This window comes from Bombina bombina, chromosome 1 (genome assembly GCF_027579735.1).
Source record: "Bombina bombina isolate aBomBom1 chromosome 1, aBomBom1.pri, whole genome shotgun sequence".
Taxonomy (NCBI): Eukaryota; Metazoa; Chordata; class Amphibia; order Anura; family Bombinatoridae; genus Bombina; species Bombina bombina.
Window position 1 is genome coordinate 713,538,146 of NC_069499.1, and position 20,022 is coordinate 713,558,167.

The following is a 20,022-nucleotide window of genomic DNA, read 5'->3' on the forward strand; positions in this document are numbered from 1 at the left end:
AGAGAGACCTCGGAGAGATTCCGCTACCACCAGTGGAGCAATTGATATCTGGCTCTAGAGCCAAGTTCAAGTTGCCTGCTATTATTGGGGAGCCTTTTTGGCATTGTAGTATTCTACTGGTGATTCTTCGGAAAAACTTGTTTTGTATTAGGTGCATAAATATACGCTAATGTTATAGGCCTATTGTATTGGACTCTCAATATTATAAGCCATCTACCCCCAGGGTCAGAGTCGACAGTCAGCAACTGGAACAAAATTGCCCTATGTATTAGTATGCCCACGCCTCCCCTCTTCTTTATGTGTGATGCAACGTGTCCTGTTAGGAAATCCCTATTGAAGAAACCAGGTGGGTGATCTTTCAGGGAATGTGTCTCCTGGAGGAAGACATTACGCTTTTGATTTTTTAAACCATGACAAGGCCACTGACCGCTTAGTTGGCGAGTTCAATCCTTCAGCATTTAGCGTGACTAACTTAATTGATTGTGTCCCCATATGGAAGGGTGTCAGGATGTGAGTCTGTTTCTAAACAGAGGATTTTAATGGTATAATTACTTGTGTCCGATGTTTGGTGGATAGGGGCTTATTCCAACCCATGTATGAAGGGTCTTACCTGTACTATATCTTGTGTATCTTGTACTATGTCCCAGACGAGCCAATTAGGGAGGAAAAGAAGAGGAACGAGGAGAACGGGTAGAGAAGCATTAGATTTCTGCTAGTAATGTTTCAAACTGCAATAACAAAAAAGTAAATACCACAACAACATATAACATTCAATAAACAAACAAAAAACATATTTATAGCAAGTATCTATAGAAGTGGGGAAATACGTAACTGTTACACCTTTTGGTATCGGGTCAGCTAAACATTATTGGGTTTATGGGGGGAAATGGGAACCTCTTTTGTCTTTTATGCCAGTCATTGACAGTGGCTGTCCATATGCTATTAGGGAAGGAGAGGGTGGGGGGGAGGGGACAACTATGAGCGATAAGTTTAAGGTGTGAACCTAACATTTGACATCAATGTATTCACTCCATATACATAAAGGTAAACTATGTTCAATCCTGCGAGTTCCTTATTTTCTATAGGAAGCCCCCTTATATTATAGAGCATTAAGTCATTCACAGTGGCAATTAGAGAAAAGAGTGGAGAACACTCTGAAAGAAGGGTCAGTAAAGGCCTTCAGACCCATGGGCCTGGTACCTGACAACCAAATGATGATACCATGCAGGCTTGAAATTACTTTAGGTGACTGTGGTCTGGTGTCCAGTTAAAGCAGGTGGAGATGAGTCTTGAAAGTTTCTATCTTTCTGTTTTTTAGAGATTTGTGTCCATCCTTGTTTATTCTGTCTAGGGTTGTCCTCCTTGTGGGTTTCTTCATGAAGAGAAGAAAGAGTTGGCTTCACAATCTGCAGCTGAGAGCTGAATGTATCTATGTCTTCTAGAGTTTTGTAGGTGACAATTTTATTATCCTTCATGACCCTCAGGCAGAAGGGGAACCCCCAGCGATAGGGGATGCCCAATGAGATGTATGATAAGAAATCTGGCCTGTCTTCCCTTGGCCAGGGTGAGCTGACTGAGGTCAGCGTAGAGCTGGAGGTGGCACCCCTCATGATGGAAGGGAGATTTCTTTCTTTCCTAAGATATGGTGAGTCCACAACATCATCAATTACTAGTGGGAATATCTCTCCTGTCCAGCAGGAGGCGGCAAAGAGCACTACAGCAAAAGCTGTTAAATATCACTCCTCTTCCCATAATCCCCAGTCATTCTCTTTGCCTCCGTCAATGGAGGAGTTGAAGTTTTGGTGTCTGAAGAAATGAAATCCTTTATGGGGATAGTTTTCCCTGCAAGCAAGGATTTGGGTATAGCTGTAGTCCACGTCAATCTCTGCTACAGAGTAGTGGTGGCTTTTAAGCAGTTAGGAAGTTGTAAGGTGGTGCTTACTTTGTTTCCTAACATATTGCTGCCCTAAGTGTAGAAAGCCAGAGTTGGTTACTCTGTTCTTTATTTTCCTTCTAAATACAGGGAGAGTCCACAGCTGCATTCATTACTTTTGGGAAATACAGAACCTGGCCACCAGGAGGAGCCAAAGACACCCCAGCCAAATACTTAAATAACTCCCCCACTTCCCTCATCCCCCAGTCATTCTTTGCCTTTCATCTCAGGAGGATGGCAGAAAAGTGTCGGAAGATACGGAGTAGTTCCTTATGAAGGGTAGTACTCTTCGAGATGGGACTGGATTTTTAAGTAGTCTTGTCAGCCTCTCAGTGAGAGCATTGATGAAAGTCCGGAGATGCAGGGAGAGTCTTTCTGTGAAACCATCCAGACTCATATTAACAGCTCCATAAGCAATCAGCGTTGACGAGTTTCACTGCCTGCTTTTCTGTACTCAAGTCCATGTCAGAAGCGTTGCTATCATCTGTCAAACCTGAAGGACTGTGTTGCTGTTCCACGGCATAGATTCCGGTAAGATCGTTTCAATTTTTTACATGCTAGTAACGTAATGAGAAGACAGGGTCTCAGTGGGGCTCCTTTATATTTATGGAATCAAGGGTTATTATCCCCGGAGGGGGATTATTGAATAGTGGGGGGGTTTAAATCATGTTTATGTGATTTTGACTGCTTATGATTGTTTGGGGCTCATAGGCTTTTACGAAACATACAGGTTATTTCGAGCTGCGCAGGTTTTTGGACTGGCGCTTTTCTTAGCGGGAGTGACTCCTGCACGTTGCACCATGTGACCGGGTGCGGTCACATGTTTTTTGTTTCCCATTTCTGTATTCCTGGCCGTGCGACTGCGGAGAGGATCCGTTTTCTCTATCTGCCTGGGTCATAGGAGGTGGTGAGTGCCCCAGCCATTGGGGGTGTAAGGTGCCAGTTGTTTTCTTTTATTGACCATAATCTGCTTAGTTGAGTTATGGAGGATGTTAGAGGGGGTTTCCTCTGATTCAGATTTTGATACCTGTGTTTATTGTGAGCAGGCCCGGGTAACCCAGCCCTCTCAACTATGTTCCGTATGCCGCAATAGATTGTTCTCATCTTCCCATTTGGGAGATCAATGAGCCATCGGCCTCTGAGGATTCGACTACCCGTGAGGTGCGTTCCCTAACTTCTTCTGTTCCTACACAGGCGGTTGCCCCGCATACCGTTACCCCCTTCTCCTGAAGGAGGTCTTTTCCACCAGAGGTTACTGCACGGTTTTTCATGGCCATAGCTCTGGCCTTAGCGCTTTTGCATCTTCCTGCCACGTGCAAGCGAAGGATTGATACGTGTACTACTGCCCAAGGTCCGGCATGCAAGAGGACTGTGATATCCAATCAGTCTTCTGGGGAAGCGGTGTCCTCTGAGGCGTCAGAGGGGCTACCTATAGGGTCGGAGACTCTGGATACTCCGACGTAGGTGAATTTTGCTTTTAGTTTCAGAATGTCTCACTTGCGTGTACTTCTGAGAGAAGTTCTAGTGATGCTGGAAGATCCTAGTTCTGATCCGTCAGCTAAATCTGTCTGCTGATTCAGATAGCAAGCCTGTTTAGACGACTGGAGGGATGGTGATCCTATTCCTTATAATCTCTGTATTGTTTTTCTTTGTTTTTATATCAGATTCCCAGTTCGGAACTCTTGAGGACATGTGTCGCATGGCGGGCGGGTCATGTCGGTTTCACTTTCCCTTGGGCTATCTTTTGTGTGCGCTTGCCTGATTTCTAATCCGGTTAGAATACATTTTTATTTTCCTTTATTTTCTGAGTGTGAGATATGTTGACTCTCTTATTAGGAAGACTTTTCATTCTGGGAGTCTGGTATTAGCGATTTCATGTCGCGTTTGATGGAATCTTCCGGTGGAAGTTCTATATTTTAAAAAAAGAAAGAAAAAAAATACATAAATAACAATAACCAGGAGGTTGTCTCTGGTCGGGGTGATGTTCCCTCGATATGTCCGAGACTATGTTCAAGCTCGGAGCTTATATGTTTTGCTGTTTATTATGCTCAGTTTTCTGGCCCTGCTAGAAATTTAGAATTTCCTGTTTGACCCTTGAACAGATATGTTGTATCCTTCATATCGGGCTGGCCCTGGTTGGATAGAGTTATCTCTGTTCTTTTGTGGTTTGTACAGATATGTTGTATCCTAACTAACATGCTGGTCCTGTTTGGGTACTGGTTACCTCTCCTTTTTTCTTCTTCTCAAGAGGTTGTTTTTTCGGACCAGGGGAAGCCCTTCTATCCTGGATGTCAGGCTTGTTCTGGTTCAATCGTCTTGGTTGGGTGTCTGCTCTTGGATCGTACGCAGTTCAAGTGACCTACAAGTTATTACCCTGTTTTACAAAGCTATTGCCTTGGAGTTATGAATTCTGCGGTGGCAGTTTCTTTAGACACTAGTGGCTAGATTACGAGTCTTGAGTTATGAGTAAAAAAGCAGCGTTAAGCCTCATAACGCTGCTTTTTTACTACTGCTGGTATTACAAGTCTTGCAGATTTACGGGCACCGCACACTTTTTTTGGCCTTACCGCAAATCAACTTACGCAATTTGCATATAGTGTTCTTTTTATGGGACTTGCATAGCGCCGGTATTACAAGCTTGTCCTGGGAGGCCAAAAAGTGAGCGGTACACCCTATCCCGTCAAGATTCGTACCGCATTTTAAAGTCAGTAGTTATGAGTTTTACACTACAAAGCCGTAGCATAAAACTCATAACTAAAGTGCTAAAAAGTACACTAACACCCATAAACTACCTATTAACCCGAGGCCCTCTCGCATCGCAAACAATAAATTTAAATTATTAACCTCTAATCTGCTGCTCCGGACATCGCCGCCACTATAATAAACATATTAACAACCCCTAATCTGCCGCCCCTAACGTCTCTGCCACTATATTAAATTTATTAACCCCTAAATCTAAGTCTAACCATAACACCCCCTAACTTAGATATAATTAAAATAAATATAAATAAACCTACAATTATTACATCAATTATTCCTATTTAAAACTAAATACTTACCTGTAAAATAAACCCTAAACTAGCTACAATATAACTAATAGTTGCATTGTATCTAGCTTAGGGTTTATTTTTATTTCACAGGCAAGTTTGTATTTATTTTAACTAGGTAGAATAGTTGCTAAATAGTTATTAACTATTTAATAACTACCTAGCTAAAATAAATACAAATTTACCTGTAAAATAAAACCTAACCTAAGTTGCACTAACACCTAACACTACACTATAATTAAATAAATTACCTAAATTAAATACAATTAAATAAATTAAACACAAATTAGCTAAATTACAACAAGAAAAAAAAATCTAAATTACAGAAAATAAAAAAACAAATGACAAGATATTTAAACTAATTACACCTAATCTAATAGCCCTACCAAAATTAAAAAAAAAAACCTAGCCTAAACTAAACTACCAATAGCCCTTAAAAGGGCCTTTTGCGGGGCATTCCCCCAAAGAAATTGGCTCTTTTATCTGTAAAAAAAAAATACAAACACCCCCCCAACAGTAAAACCCACCACCCACACAACCAACCCCCCCAAATAGAACCCTAACTAAAAAAACCTAAGCTCCCCATTGCCCTGAAAAGGGCATTTGGATGGGCATTACCCTTAAAAGGGCATTTAGCTCTATTGCAGGCCCAAAGCCCTAACATAAAAATAAAACCCACCCAATACACTCTTAAAAAATCCTAACACTAACCCCCGAAGATCCACTTATCAGGAGAAGTCTTCATCCAAGCGGCAAGATGTCCTCAACGAAGCCGGCAGAAGTGGTCCTCCAGATGGGCAGAAGTGGTCCTCCAGATGGGCAGAAGTGGTCCTCCAGACGGGCAGAAGTGGTCCTCCAGACGGGCAGAAGTCTTCATTCAGATGGCATCTTCTGTCTTCATCCGTCTGACGTGGAGCGGCTCCATCTTCAAGACATCTGGCGCGGAGCATCCTCTTCAATCGACGGCTTCTTGCTGAATGAAGGTTCCTTTAAATGACGTCATCCAAGATGGCGTCCCTTAGATTCCGATTGGCTGATAGATATATATATAATATAGTGGCGGCTACGTTGGGGGTGGCAGATTAGGAGTTAATAAATGTAGGAAGGTGGCTGCGATGTTAGGGGCGGAAGATTAGGGGTTACTAATATTTAACTAGTGTTTGCGATGCGGGAGTACGGCGGTTTAGGGGTTAATATGTTTATTATAGTGGCGGCGACGTTGGGGCGGCAGATTAGGGGTTAATAACATTATGTAGGTGTCGGCGATGTTGTGGGCAGCAGATTAGGGGTTAATAAATATATTGTAGGTGTCGGCGATGTTATGGGCAGCAGATTAGGGGTTCATAAGTATAATGTAGGTGGCGGCGATGTCTGGAGCAGCAGATTAGGGGTTAATAAGTATAATGTAGGTGGCGGCGATATCGGGGCCGGCAGATTAGGGGTTAATAAGTGTAAGATTAGGGGTGTTTAGACTCGGGGTTCATGTTAGGGTGTTAGGTGTAAACATAAAAATGTGTTTCCCTATAGGAATCAATGGGGCTGCGTTACTGAGCTTTACTCTGCTTTTTGGCAGGTATTAGACTTTTTTTCAGCCGTCTCTCCCCATTGATGTCTATGGGGAAATCGTGCACGAGCACATAAAACCAGCTCACCGCTGACTTAAGCAGCGCTGGTATTGGAGTGAGGTATGGAGCACAATTTTGCTCTACGCTCACTTCTTGCCTTTTTAACGCCGGGTTTCTGAAAACCTGTAATACCAGCGCTGTAGGTAAGTGAGCGTTGATAATAACATGCAAGTTAGCACCGCACCCCTTATAACGCAAAACTCTTAATCTAGGCGTAAGTTTTGCCTCTCTCGTTGAGGGGAGGACTGGAGTCTTTTTCACAAGGGTGTAATGTTCCTTTCTATTGGTGCTCCATAGGGGTTCCCTCGTTCTATTGGTTTTATGTGCTCTCTATGTAGAGCGTATTTCTTCTTCCTCTTGAGGGTTGCTATACGATTCTCTCTTCCCTTCTCAAGAGGATGGATATTTTCCTATCATCATGTTGAGGAAATCCGGTGTTTAAGTGACTGTATGGTTTTTCAGTAACCTCGTTCTGATTCTAGATTTCTGGGGGGGGGTACATACAGTATCCTGTTTTGCTGGGTTCTTGTCTGGTCCTATATTTTGGCAGATCTGGTTTCTCCAGCGCCTGCTAGGAGTCTTAATAAATCTCTCTTATCCTTTCCATTTGGTTTTGGGATGAGTTCTGGTTCTGAGTCTGTTAGAATTTCAGACAGGATGTTTTCCATCTAATACGAGGAGAGTCCACGGCTTCATTCATTACTTGTGGGAAATACAGAACCTGACCACCAGGAGGAGGCAAAGACACCCCAGCCAAAGGCTTAAATACCTCCCCCACTCCCCTCATCCCCCAGTCATTCTTTGCCTTTTGTCACAGGAGGCTGGCAGAGAAGTGTCAGAAGATTTTGGAGTAGTCTCTTATGAAGGGTAGTACTCTTTGGAATGGGACTGGAGTTTTAAGTAGTCTTGTCAGCCTATCAGTAAGATTATTGACGAATGTTAGGGTCTGGAGATGCAGGGAGAGTCTTTCTGCGAAACCATCCAGACTCGTATTAACAGCTCCTTAAGCAATCAGTGTTGACGAGTTTCACTGCCTGCTTTCTTCACTCAAGTCCATGTCAGAAGCAATGCTACACACTGTCAAACTTGAGAGGCCGTGTTCCTGTTCCACGGAGTTGATTCTGGAAAGATTGTTTCATTTTTATATCTGTAATTATAACGCAAGAAGAAGTGTGGCTCCTTTATCTGTATAGAATCAAGGGTTAATATCTCCAGAAGGTGATTATTGAACAGGGGGGGATGTATACATGTATTGCTTTATTGTGTTTGCTGCAACGTGTGTGAGATGAGGCTCTGGCATTGTGGAACAGTCAGGTTTTTTACTGTCCTCAATTACTGCGCAGCCTGTTTAGTTGGCACGCTTTTTCTTGGCTGCACGGGCGGTCCTGTGCGATACTCCATGTGACCGGGTGTGGCCTCTTTTCTCTTCCTTTCCTGACCGTTGGTTGCAGGAGACAATATGAGTTTTCTCTGTGGGCCTGGGTCATAGGAGGTGGTGAGTGCCCCGGCCATTGGAGTATAAAGGTGCCATTTAATACTTTTTATAATACTTATTGAAGCGCAAGCTATTGAGGACTCTGATATGTTAGAGGGGACTCCCTCTTTACCTAATTCTATTGCCTGTGTTTATTTGAGGAGGTTACGGTTTACCACCCTGCTCAACTATGTTTCCACATGCTTCAATAAAATTGTAATATCTAAAAGAAATAAGATGTTTAGTACCACTAAGCCGTCCACCTCTGAGGGGTCCCCATCCCATGAGGTGCGTTTCCTACATTCATCTCCGATTACACATGTAGCTCCCCAGTGCACTTCTAATCCTCCTACGGGAGATACCTTGTTGCCATCCGATTTTGCTTAACAGTTGCAAACGCCGGTTTCTGCGGTCATTAGTGCTTTACCTCGCCCAGCCAAGCGCAAGCAAAAGGTTAAACATTGCGATCCTTCCCAGGGGTCATCTTCTCCGTTGGATGTGTCTGAGAATAGATTATCCGCTGATGCAGAGGATTACGATACTACGGAGAACTCTCTCTCTGGGTCAGAATCTGCAGCCTCTAAACCTTAGACTGTGGAGGAACCAGACTTTAGGTTTAGGATGGAGAACTTATGCTTTTTTTTAAGAGAGGTGTTAGCAACTCTAGAGGTTCGGGAGCCAAAGTTACCGGAGGAACCTTCTATTACTAAGTTTGATAAAGTTTATGAGGACAGGGTTGTGCCACAGACTTTCCCGGTTCCCATAAAGATTGTGAATATTATTAAGAATGAATGGGAGAGACTTGGATCTTCTTTTTTTCCCCTTCTTCATTTAAAAAATTGTTCCTGGTTCCAGATGCTCAGCTAGAACTGTGGGGAGACATTTGGAGACATTGTGTGATCGGCTTAAAGTTCCTTCTCTTTGCCAGCGTGTGGATGGAAAGGTCCGGAAACAACTGCACTGTTTGGTACGGTTCAGGCATCGTCTTGTGTATAAAGGCTGCTTTCAACAACTTTTCCTTAAAGGTAAAATAATGTAAGTGGATGATGACATCCCTAGGCTGTTCAGCAGTAGCATTCCTAGGGCGTAAAGCTCTATGTGCCCTGTCGATAATAACATCTTGCCCCTGAAGAGACCCCAGCAATACTTTGAAGAGATCTCTGAGGTAATCAGGGAGATCCTGGTTTGTGACATTCTCTGGAATACCTCTCAGTCGGAGATTGTTTCTCCTCGATCTGTCCTCGAGGTCCGCCAATTTAGTTTCGACATCCGCAATCTGTTCTGCAAGTGACTGCGAATAAGCAAGCAGATTAGAATGATCTGTAGCCAGATCCTCATGCCTACGTTCTATTGTTTCCGTTCTTTCACCTAAGGAGGCGATGTCCCTTTTGAGGTCAGCTACTGAGGTCTTAATGTCTTGCTCTAGGGCGGCATAGTGCAAATCCATTTTAGTAGATAGAGTGTTGATGAGTTCGATAACAGCAACATCAGTATGAGGATGTGTGATATTCTGTAAGCCAGCAGTTCCGGCTACTTTATTTGGTATAGGGGAATCTCGAGAGTCCTCATCAATAAAGTCTCTATCCATCTGGAGCTTATTATGAAAGTGATCAGCTACAGTTCGTCTAGGGCCTTCTTGGTGCTTAGATTTCTTTTTCTGTCAATGTGCCATATTTTTAGGTGGTAGATATACAGGAACAATATGTGACAGAAAAAGTTCCTCACTGTCTTCCAGCAAGCTAGGGGTATATGACAAGATAGACCTGTTCTCGTGGACAGTAATTACTTGGGGGGGTTCTCCCACCTCATTAGGGGGGTTTTAGCCCATAATTTTGTTACTTTTGCTGCATATATCAAAGATGGCGCATAAGAGTACGGCCCCAGCCACACAATCTCTAGGATGTATCCACAAGGGACGTTAAAAGGGGCAGGGGACTTCAGGCTAATACCCACTAGGTGTGTGTAAATGGGAAAAGGGGAGATCTGTGCAAAAGGGGCCCACTACAGCTTCAGCAATCACAGTAATTCTGTTGTAAAGATATAGGCTAGGCCAATCTTCAAGATAAGCAGGCACTGTCTTTCTGCCCTGTATAAAGTTAGTCAGCTCTCTCCCTGCAATATCTTCAGACTCAGACGTGCCTCTCTAGAGCCTGGAGGTGATGCATATAAGGTTTATAGTTCACTGTAGAGACCCAATTGTCCGGTTTAGTTAAAAAGTCCTGCAGAGTATACCACTAATGTTATTATAGAAAGCTGTGTATGTAGGGTGGGAATAACTCTACGCTTTGCAGGTGGCTTGTTTCAAGGTGTAGATCTGCCCCTGCTTGTAACTACTAATTAACTGCTTGCCTTTTGTAGGGCCTGCTTAGATTTCCCATCGGTGGTACAGCTAAATATGGCAGATGTGCTGCTAAGAACGTATAAAGGCCATACAGATCAATAAAGCCTGGACAAAAAGTAGAATATCGCTAAAGAATTGCGAATGTCTATTTAAAAGTATGTACACACAGCGCTGGACCACAGTGTCCAAAAAACCCAAGAAACAAAACTCGTCCACTCACCAAAGCCTTCCACCTTGAGACGTTTCGCATGGTACATGTGCAATTTCATCTCTACAACAGATAAGTAACACTCTATGTACCTGTTTTATAAAGTTTACTTTCACAGAATGGAAACCAGTTCAATGTGAACATTCAAGTTATTACAGAATGCTTCCTGTTTAGATTATTTCTCTAAGATAATTAAGACTAACAAACTGTAAATTGGCTTATAAACTTTACTCTTAGAGACGACACCAAACCATCAAGAACTTTAATGTAATTACAAACTGTTTTCTATTAATCACATCTCCTTAAAGTGTTAAAATACTTGATTATAGCAAAAGACACAATCTATTTTACTTCCTTCACTGGCTGAAATTTTCCTCCTGGTCTTGTTTTGACTCACTGTTAATTAGTTCTTAGGCTCAGAAATGTCTGTTTATGAAAATGTCCAGTTAGGCGTGTGGCCTTCACACATATAATGATACCTACTGTCCTCCAGTTATTAGATAACAACAATATAACCTCTATGCATGATGTATATTTTGGGTAAAGAAACTGTTAACCTGCAGTTAGAGATACAGATGGAAAGGTTAGTTATAGATGAGATCTATCATTAAACTTAGTAAAATAGAATACCCTTCAATACCTCAGCCTTAAGGGGACAACAAACAAAGGCCTGGCAAGGTTCCGGTTATTGGGGGGGAGGGGCCATTCCTCCTCATTTCCATCTCCTCAATGAGGATATTGTTTTTCTTTTATTTAGAAACATGTTATAGTAGTATATGTTATTTATTGTTTTGGTTTGATTTTTTATGTTTTATGGTTGTTCTGGACTGGACAGCCATGCGTCACATATTTCATATCTCCTCTAGAGACTTTCAACTACACCTCACTAAGATACCTAAGATGAGGGCTACTAGGACTTCTCACTTCATACATGTCTCCACAAACTTCTAAAATGGACGACAATAGGTCTATAAACTTCATATCTATAAACTCAAAGGGTCTTAACTCCCCTAGAAAAAGGATGACGGCCCTGGACGATTTTAAGCGTAAAAGGGGAGACATAGTCCTGCTTCAGGAAACCCATTTCTTAAAAGGGAGAGAACCAAAAACATTTCAATTTAAATATGGTAAAAGCTACTATGCGTCTCACCCTTAGAAAAAGATTCAGGGGGTGGGTATTCTAATCAAAGCGGGAACCCCATTTCAGGAAATAGCGGTGTTCAGGGATACAGAAGGTAGATACATTCTATTAAAGGGTCTGCTCTATGGCCTCCCCATTACAATAGTGTCACTTTATGCCCCCATACAAAACAGCATTCCTTTCTTAATAAAGGTACCAAACACAATTATAGAATACCAAAAAGGCACGTTACTAATAGGAGGGGATTTCAACTTAACCTTAAATCCACTACTAGATAGTTCCACACGCACCTCATCCAGCTCCAAAGTAAATATTAAAAAATAGAATAAAACACTGGTTGTGATTTTATGCGCTCATGTACTGAAACAAAAATTTTTTTTTAAATAGTTGTTGCCAACTTAATGTTATTTGTTATATGTTGTCGCCACTGTGATGGTGTATGAGTTGCTCATCCAAAAGTTAAAAGCTTTGAAAATATTTAAAAACTGTCTAGATACCAGTTAAAATACAATTAATAAAACAGAGTAAAAAATCAATAACAGATAATATGTTAAAAATACTCAAAAACCCCTTATTCCTAGAATGGATATAGGTTAAAGTGCCTATGATTAAAAAGCCTATGATTAAAAAAAGTCCACAGAAAAATATAATAATAGCAGCCAATAGATCTGGAATTTGATACTTTAGGATAGTGCTAAGTTTTGAGAAAATTGGTTTTTTACAGATCTATGTAACAGTACCTTAGGTGTTAATCACAGAAGATATTTGTAAGTTCCGTGAATAGTCCTGATTTTGTAGGAGATAATGTTCAAATGAACCGTAGAAAAGCAAAAAATTGTTTTGATTGTAGTGCCACTGTAGTGCCGCCTGGTCGCAGCCAGCAATCCCACTGGTCCCGGCTCAGAAATGATTACATGAAATGAGAGAAAAAGACAGGCGCACAAGGCACGATTCAAGTGTAGGATTTTATTGTACTAGTAAAACACACGGTTAAAAACACTTACTAGATAAAGGTTAAAAGTCAGCATTGAGAGCATATGCTCATTAGGATTATCGCAGCTCCTGCAGCACCAGGGAGATAGTTGGTCCTTTTCCTCTCCGTTTACGAAAAGACTAAGTGGGCGACGGTGTTCCGGATCCTGTCACCCCAGTCTTGGTAACGCTAGTGCTGAACAGTATTCTTTAACTGCTTTCCTGATAAGTCTTTTTTGTTGTTCGGATGCCTGACGCGTTTCCCCCGACTCCGGTCGGGCTTTATCAAAGGCTGGATAAATTAAACTTGGCGCCTCTTTGTTTTAAAGGTATGTCCGCCAATCAGATGGGAGGTGTGCGCTTTCTAGCCAATCATTACTAGAAGGTGTGAGCGCATATGCAAACCCGGATTTAAGATTGTATATCCCTAAAATAGCATGCAGTAACAATATTTTTACACATAGTTTCATACAGCGAACACGTGAGGGAAAGACAAAAAACAAAATATGAGTACAAAGATACTTCTAAGAACAAATAAAAGCAGTGCAATACATAACGTTCTCTCTTATTGCAAACAAAGTATATGTAATTAATAGACAACAAATGTGCATTGTATGTTTCTAGTGAGACCCATATTAGAACGTTTTACCCTTATTTGTATGTTAATGGTTATAAAATAATAATTATAAGGATTTTGAACGTTTTATATTGTTGATAGACCTAAAATATAACCCTAATATAATTTTCTACGTTAAAACAGAACACTTATGAAAAACTTGTGAAATATTCTTTTTAGTGATAAAACTTTGCTATGTAATAGCCATACAGGATTCTGTCCATATTCACTTTAAGTTTATAAATTTAATTTATTTGGTTAGCTTTTATCAAAAAATGCGAAATTTACTAATTTGAATAAGTTAAATGAATGAATAATTGTTAACAAAAATTAGTAAAAAACGTTATTGTTAAAAAAAAAAAACGTTATTATTAAGAAATTCCTAATTAGTTTTTGTTTAAAAGCATAGTGTAGATGTGTTAAAGTTGATGTTGTAATAACAAGCTGCGCTATATATATATATTCTAGAAGATAACAATTATGTTGGGGAGAGTATCCTTGTGATCTTGATGATTAACAAAAGATGCCCTGAAAACAAGGTTCTTTAGGGGACATCATTTTGCCTTTAAAATGCAATATTTAAAATTCAATATTTTTGAAAAAATTTTAGTTGAGTTGATTGGTATATCTGAAACATTAAGATATGTTTTCGAAGGGATATCATGTGTTAGGAAAGGGGATATTATACACACTAAAATTTATAGCTGTTTAAAATTGGGATGTTAAGACTATAGATGAAGATGAGGATTGGAAATGACCCAGCTAAAACATGTGCAAGTATTATGGAAGTTCTGACCGCACAAAGGGAAATTATTGCATAATTTTATAAGAAGGCCGCCACATCTATATCAATGTTTAATCCTAAGGGCTGCAATGTTTTTAGCTTGTAGATCCACTTTGTTTCTAGTTTTCTTAGTTCAAGTAATCTATTTGGTTTTGTATATGGTACTTGATCAATTACTTGGATCTTTAAAGAACTTGGATTGCTCCCATGGCAGTCTAAAAAGTGTTTTGGGACACTATGGTTCTCCATTTTTTCTTTAATGTTGTACAGATGCTCATTTGTCCTACGCCTTATCTTTCTTTTCGTGCGACCCACATATAATAGGCCGCATCCACATTCTAATAGATATACAACGTATATTGAGTCACAGTTGCTTCTAAAGTCTATGCTATAGGTTTCTGTAGATAGGCTGTTATGGAATGTGGGCGATTTGTTTATGTGTTTGCACATGTTGCATCTGGTTTTTCCACACTTCATAGTACCTTTCCAATTCATTAGCCAGTTGTCTGTGTTTGGGTTAGTCTTATTTTTATGAATGGGTTTGATTCTACTGGGGGCTAATATGTTTTTTAAACTCCTTCCTTTCTTGTATGTGAAAATGGGTTTTTCTTCAAGCTGTGGACCCAAAAAGGGATCTGATTTTAAAATTGGCCAATGTCTAGTGATTATGTCTTCTAGTTTTTTAGAACCTTGATTATATGTAGTTATAAATCTTATGGGATTTTGATTTTTGGATTGAGATTTAATTAAGTTATTATGCAAATTGGTCCCTATTGCCATTGAAACATCAGTGAGATTCTTCTCTCGAAAGAAAGACTCTCTATCCATGGCAGCTGTATTTGCCTTTACTTTATTTAATGCCTCTGGATTGTATCCTTTATCCAAAAATTTCTTCTCTAAGATATCCGCTTCCATATTGTAATCTAAATTATGTGTGCAATTTCTCCTGATTCTTGAGAACTGACTTTTGGGAACATTATTTATCCAACTCTTTTTGTGTGCGCTTTTAGCTTGTATAAAGCTATTGCAATCAGTAGTCTTCCTATAGTTTTTTACAGCAATTTTCCCATGGGGATCTTTAAAAAGAATCAAATCCAAAAATTCTATTTTTTCTTTTGATATATTTTTAGTGAATTTTAAATTAAAATCATTACTGTTCAGATGGTCCATAAAATCATTTACTCGTTCTTCATTGCCCTTCCATAAAATAATAATGTCATCTATATATCTTGCATAGATTAAAATATTGCTTAAAAAAGGGTTATTTCCCCATACATAATTATTTTCAAAGGCATTTACATACAAATTCGCGTATGAAGGGGCAAAGGTGGTGCCCATTGCCGTTCCTCTTTTCTGTACATAAAATTTGTTTTCAAAAGTAAAATAATTTTTATTTAGAATAAATTTTATACTTTCTATTAGAAATTCAATTTGGTTAGAAGGAAAGGACCAATTTAATAATTCTAACTCCACTTTTTGGATGCCATTACAGTGTGGTATACATGTGTATAGCGATGAAACATCGCATGTTAACCAGATCATATCTTCCTCCCAGTTGATCCCTTCAAATTTAGTAATTACTTCGGTAGTGTCTTTTAAATAAGCTCTGGTAGATTTTACCAGGGGTTGCAAGAAAAAATCGACGTATTTTGAGAGCTTATCTGTGATGGACCCAATCCCGGAGATAATTGGTCTACCGGGCGGGTTTTTTTGGTCCTTATGTATTTTCGGAAGATGGTATATGATTGGTGTATTTGGTTGTGGAGTATATATATATTTATATTCATCATCATTTAATATCCCTTCCAATTTTGCTTTACTTAGTAATTCAAAAGAGAGAAGATTACCTAAAAGAGGCTATGAAATTATTAGAGGATGAAGATACTTATCAAATTTTATCAACAGACCCAACTGAAAATTTTAATAAAGAGCTAAACAAATTACTAAGTAAAGCAAAATTGGAAGGGATATTAAATGATGATGAATATAAATATATATATACTCCACAACCAAATACACCAATCATATACCATCTTCCGAAAATACATAAGGACCAAAAAAACCCGCCCGGTAGACCAATTATCTCCGGGATTGGGTCCATCACAGATAAGCTCTCAAAATACGTCGATTTTTTCTTGCAACCCCTGGTAAAATCTACCAGAGCTTATTTAAAAGACACTACCGAAGTAATTACTAAATTTGAAGGGATCAACTGGGAGGAAGATATGATCTGGTTAACATGCGATGTTTCATCGCTATACACGTGTATACCACACTGTAATGGCATCCAAAAAGTGGAGTTAGAATTATTAAATTGGTCCTTTCCTTCTAACCAAATTGAATTTCTAATAGAAAGTATAAAATTTATTCTAAATAAAAATTATTTTACTTTTGAAAACAAATTTTATGTACAGAAAAGAGGAACGGCAATGGGCACCACCTTTGCCCCTTCATACGCGAATTTGTATGTAAATGCCTTTGAAAATAATTATGTATGGGGAAATAACCCTTTTTTAAGCAATATTTTAATCTATGCAAGATATATAGATGACATTATTATTTTATGGAAGGGCAATGAAGAACGAGTAAATGATTTTATGGACCATCTGAACAGTAATGATTTTAATTTAAAATTCACTAAAAATATATCAAAAGAAAAAATAGAATTTTTGGATTTGATTCTTTTTAAAGATCCCCATGGGAAAATTGCTGTAAAAAACTATAGGAAGACTACTGATTGCAATAGCTTTATACAAGCTAAAAGCGCACACAAAAAGAGTTGGATAAATAATGTTCCCAAAAGTCAGTTCTCAAGAATCAGGAGAAATTGCACACATAATTTAGATTACAATATGGAAGCGGATATCTTAGAGAAGAAATTTTTGGATAAAGGATACAATCCAGAGGCATTAAATAAAGTAAAGGCAAATACAGCTGCCATGGATAGAGAGTCTTTCTTTCGAGAGAAGAATCTCACTGATGTTTCAATGGCAATAGGGACCAATTTGCATAATAACTTAATTAAATCTCAATCCAAAAATCAAAATCCCATAAGATTTATAACTACATATAATCAAGGTTCTAAAAAACTAGAAGACATAATCACTAGACATTGGCCAATTTTAAAATCAGATCCCTTTTTGGGTCCACAGCTTGAAGAAAAACCCATTTTCACATACAAGAAAGGAAGGAGTTTAAAAAACATATTAGCCCCCAGTAGAATCAAACCCATTCATAAAAATAAGACTAACCCAAACACAGACAACTGGCTAATGAATTGGAAAGGTACTATGAAGTGTGGAAAAACCAGATGCAACATGTGCAAACACATAAACAAATCGCCCACATTCCATAACAGCCTATCTACAGAAACCTATAGCATAGACTTTAGAAGCAACTGTGACTCAATATACGTTGTATATCTATTAGAATGTGGATGCGGCCTATTATATGTGGGTCGCACGAAAAGAAAGATAAGGCGTAGGACAAATGAGCATCTGTACAACATTAAAGAAAAAATGGAGAACCATAGTGTCCCAAAACACTTTTTAGACTGCCATGGGAGCAATCCAAGTTCTTTAAAGATCCAAGTAATTGATCAAGTACCATATACAAAACCAAATAGATTACTTGAACTAAGAAAACTAGAAACAAAGTGGATCTACAAGCTAAAAACATTGCAGCCCTTAGGATTAAACATTGATATAGATGTGGCGGCCTTCTTATAAAATTATGCAATAATTTCCCTTTGTGCGGTCAGAACTTCCATAATACTTGCACATGTTTTAGCTAGGTCATTTCCAATCCTCATCTTCATCTATAGTCTTAACATCCCAATTTTAAACAGCTATAAATTTTAGTGTGTATAATATCCCCTTTCCTAACACATGATATCCCTTCGAAAACATATCTTAATGTTTCAGATATACCAATCAACTCAACTAAAATTTTTTCAAAAATATTGAATTTTAAATATTGCATTTTAAAGGCAAAATGATGTCCCCTAAAGAACCTTGTTTTCAGGGCATCTTTTGTTAATCATCAAGATCACAAGGATACTCTCCCCAACATAATTGTTATCTTCTAGAATATATATATATAGCGCAGCTTGTTATTACAACATCAACTTTAACACATCTACACTATGCTTTTAAACAAAAACTAATTAGGAATTTCTTAATAATAACGTTTTTTTTTTTTAACAATAACGTTTTTTACTAATTTTTGTTAACAATTATTCATTCATTTAACTTATTCAAATTAGTAAATTTCGCATTTTTTGATAAAAGCTAACCAAATAAATTAAATTTATAAACTTAAAGTGAATATGGACAGAATCCTGTATGGCTATTACATAGCAAAGTTTTATCACTAAAAAGAATATTTCACAAGTTTTTCATAAGTGTTCTGTTTTAACGTAGAAAATTATATTAGGGTTATATTTTAGGTCTATCAACAATATAAAACGTTCAAAATCCTTATAATTATTATTTTATAACCATTAACATACAAATAAGGGTAAAACGTTCTAATATGGGTCTCACTAGAAACATACAATGCACATTTGTTGTCTATTAATTACATATACTTTGTTTGCAATAAGAGAGAACGTTATGTATTGCACTGCTTTTATTTGTTCTTAGAAGTATCTTTGTACTCATATTTTGTTTTTTGTCTTTCCCTCACGTGTTCGCTGTATGAAACTATGTGTAAAAATATTGTTACTGCATGCTATTTTAGGGATATACAATCTTAAATCCGGGTTTACATATGCGCTCACACCTTCTAGTAATGATTGGCTAGAAAGCGCACACCTCCCATCTGATTGGCGGACATACCTTTAAAACAAAGAGGCGCCAAGTTTAATTTATCCAGCCTTTGATAAAGCCCGACCGGAGTCGGGGGAAACGCGTCAGGCATCCGAACAACAAAAAAGACTTATCAGGAAAGCAGTTAAAGAATACTGTTCAGCACTAGCGTTACCAAGACTGGGGTGACAGGATCCGGAACACCGTCGCCCACTTAGTCTTTTCGTAAACGGAGAGGAAAAGGACCAACTATCTCCCTGGTGCTGCAGGAGCTGCGATAATCCTAATGAGCATATGCTCTCAATGCTGACTTTTAACCTTTATCTAGTAAGTGTTTTTAACCGTGTGTTTTACTAGTACAATAAAATCCTACACTTGAATCGTGCCTTGTGCGCCTGTCTTTTTCTCTCATTTCATTAAAAAATAGAATAATATATTAAAACAACTTAGCTGTCTGGATGTTTGGAGAACTCTACACCCAGAATCTATAGATTACACATTCTACTCATTCCCCCATAAAATATATAAGAGGATCGACTATATATTCACAGATATCACTAGCATGGGCTTGATATGATCTGCAAGTATCTCCCCAATAACCTGGTCAGACCATGCAGGAGTACATTGTGCTCTTGGATGGCCCTCCAAACCTATCAGACATTACATATGGAAGCTCGATGACAGTCTATTAACTGACCCCGCCATTAAACTGAAATTACAAACCAGAATAGAAGTTTTTTCTACATAAAAAACATACGGATACATCTCCACAGATTAACTGGGAAGCACATAAATGCACTATAAGGGGCGAATTAATAGCTCACAGAGCACATCTTACTAAATTAAGAAGGGACGCAACTAACAACCTTATCAATGAAATATCACAGCTTGAAAAGATACACAAAAATAACACCAAGGACGAAGCTACCCTACAACTCCTACAAACTAAACGCTTTAACTTAGCTTCTATTATTAACAAGGAACAAAGCAGGTGTGCTTTTCTATTTAAACAACACTCATATATGGATCTTAACAAACCAGGCCGCTCACTGGCTAGATACATAAATAACAAA

The 20,022-nt window shown here is 38.8% G+C and overlaps 1 protein-coding gene across 2 annotated transcripts in view; it reads left to right on the forward strand.

The window, feature by feature from the left end:
• Nucleotides 1–20,022, forward strand: part of SLC16A2 (solute carrier family 16 member 2) — a 561,439-nt gene that overhangs the window by 484,168 nt on the left and 57,249 nt on the right. Inside the window, exon 5 of one of the 2 annotated variants that reach the window (XM_053699209.1) lies at nucleotides 10,438–10,607. The exons of the other annotated variant lie outside the window; for it this stretch is intronic. Within the exon in view, the coding sequence (XP_053555184.1) occupies nucleotides 10,438–10,503 (66 nt within the window). The 3' untranslated portion in view covers nucleotides 10,504–10,607. Of the gene's footprint in view, nucleotides 1–10,437; nucleotides 10,608–20,022 lie in introns of those variants that run through there. 2 annotated transcript variants of the gene reach the window in all.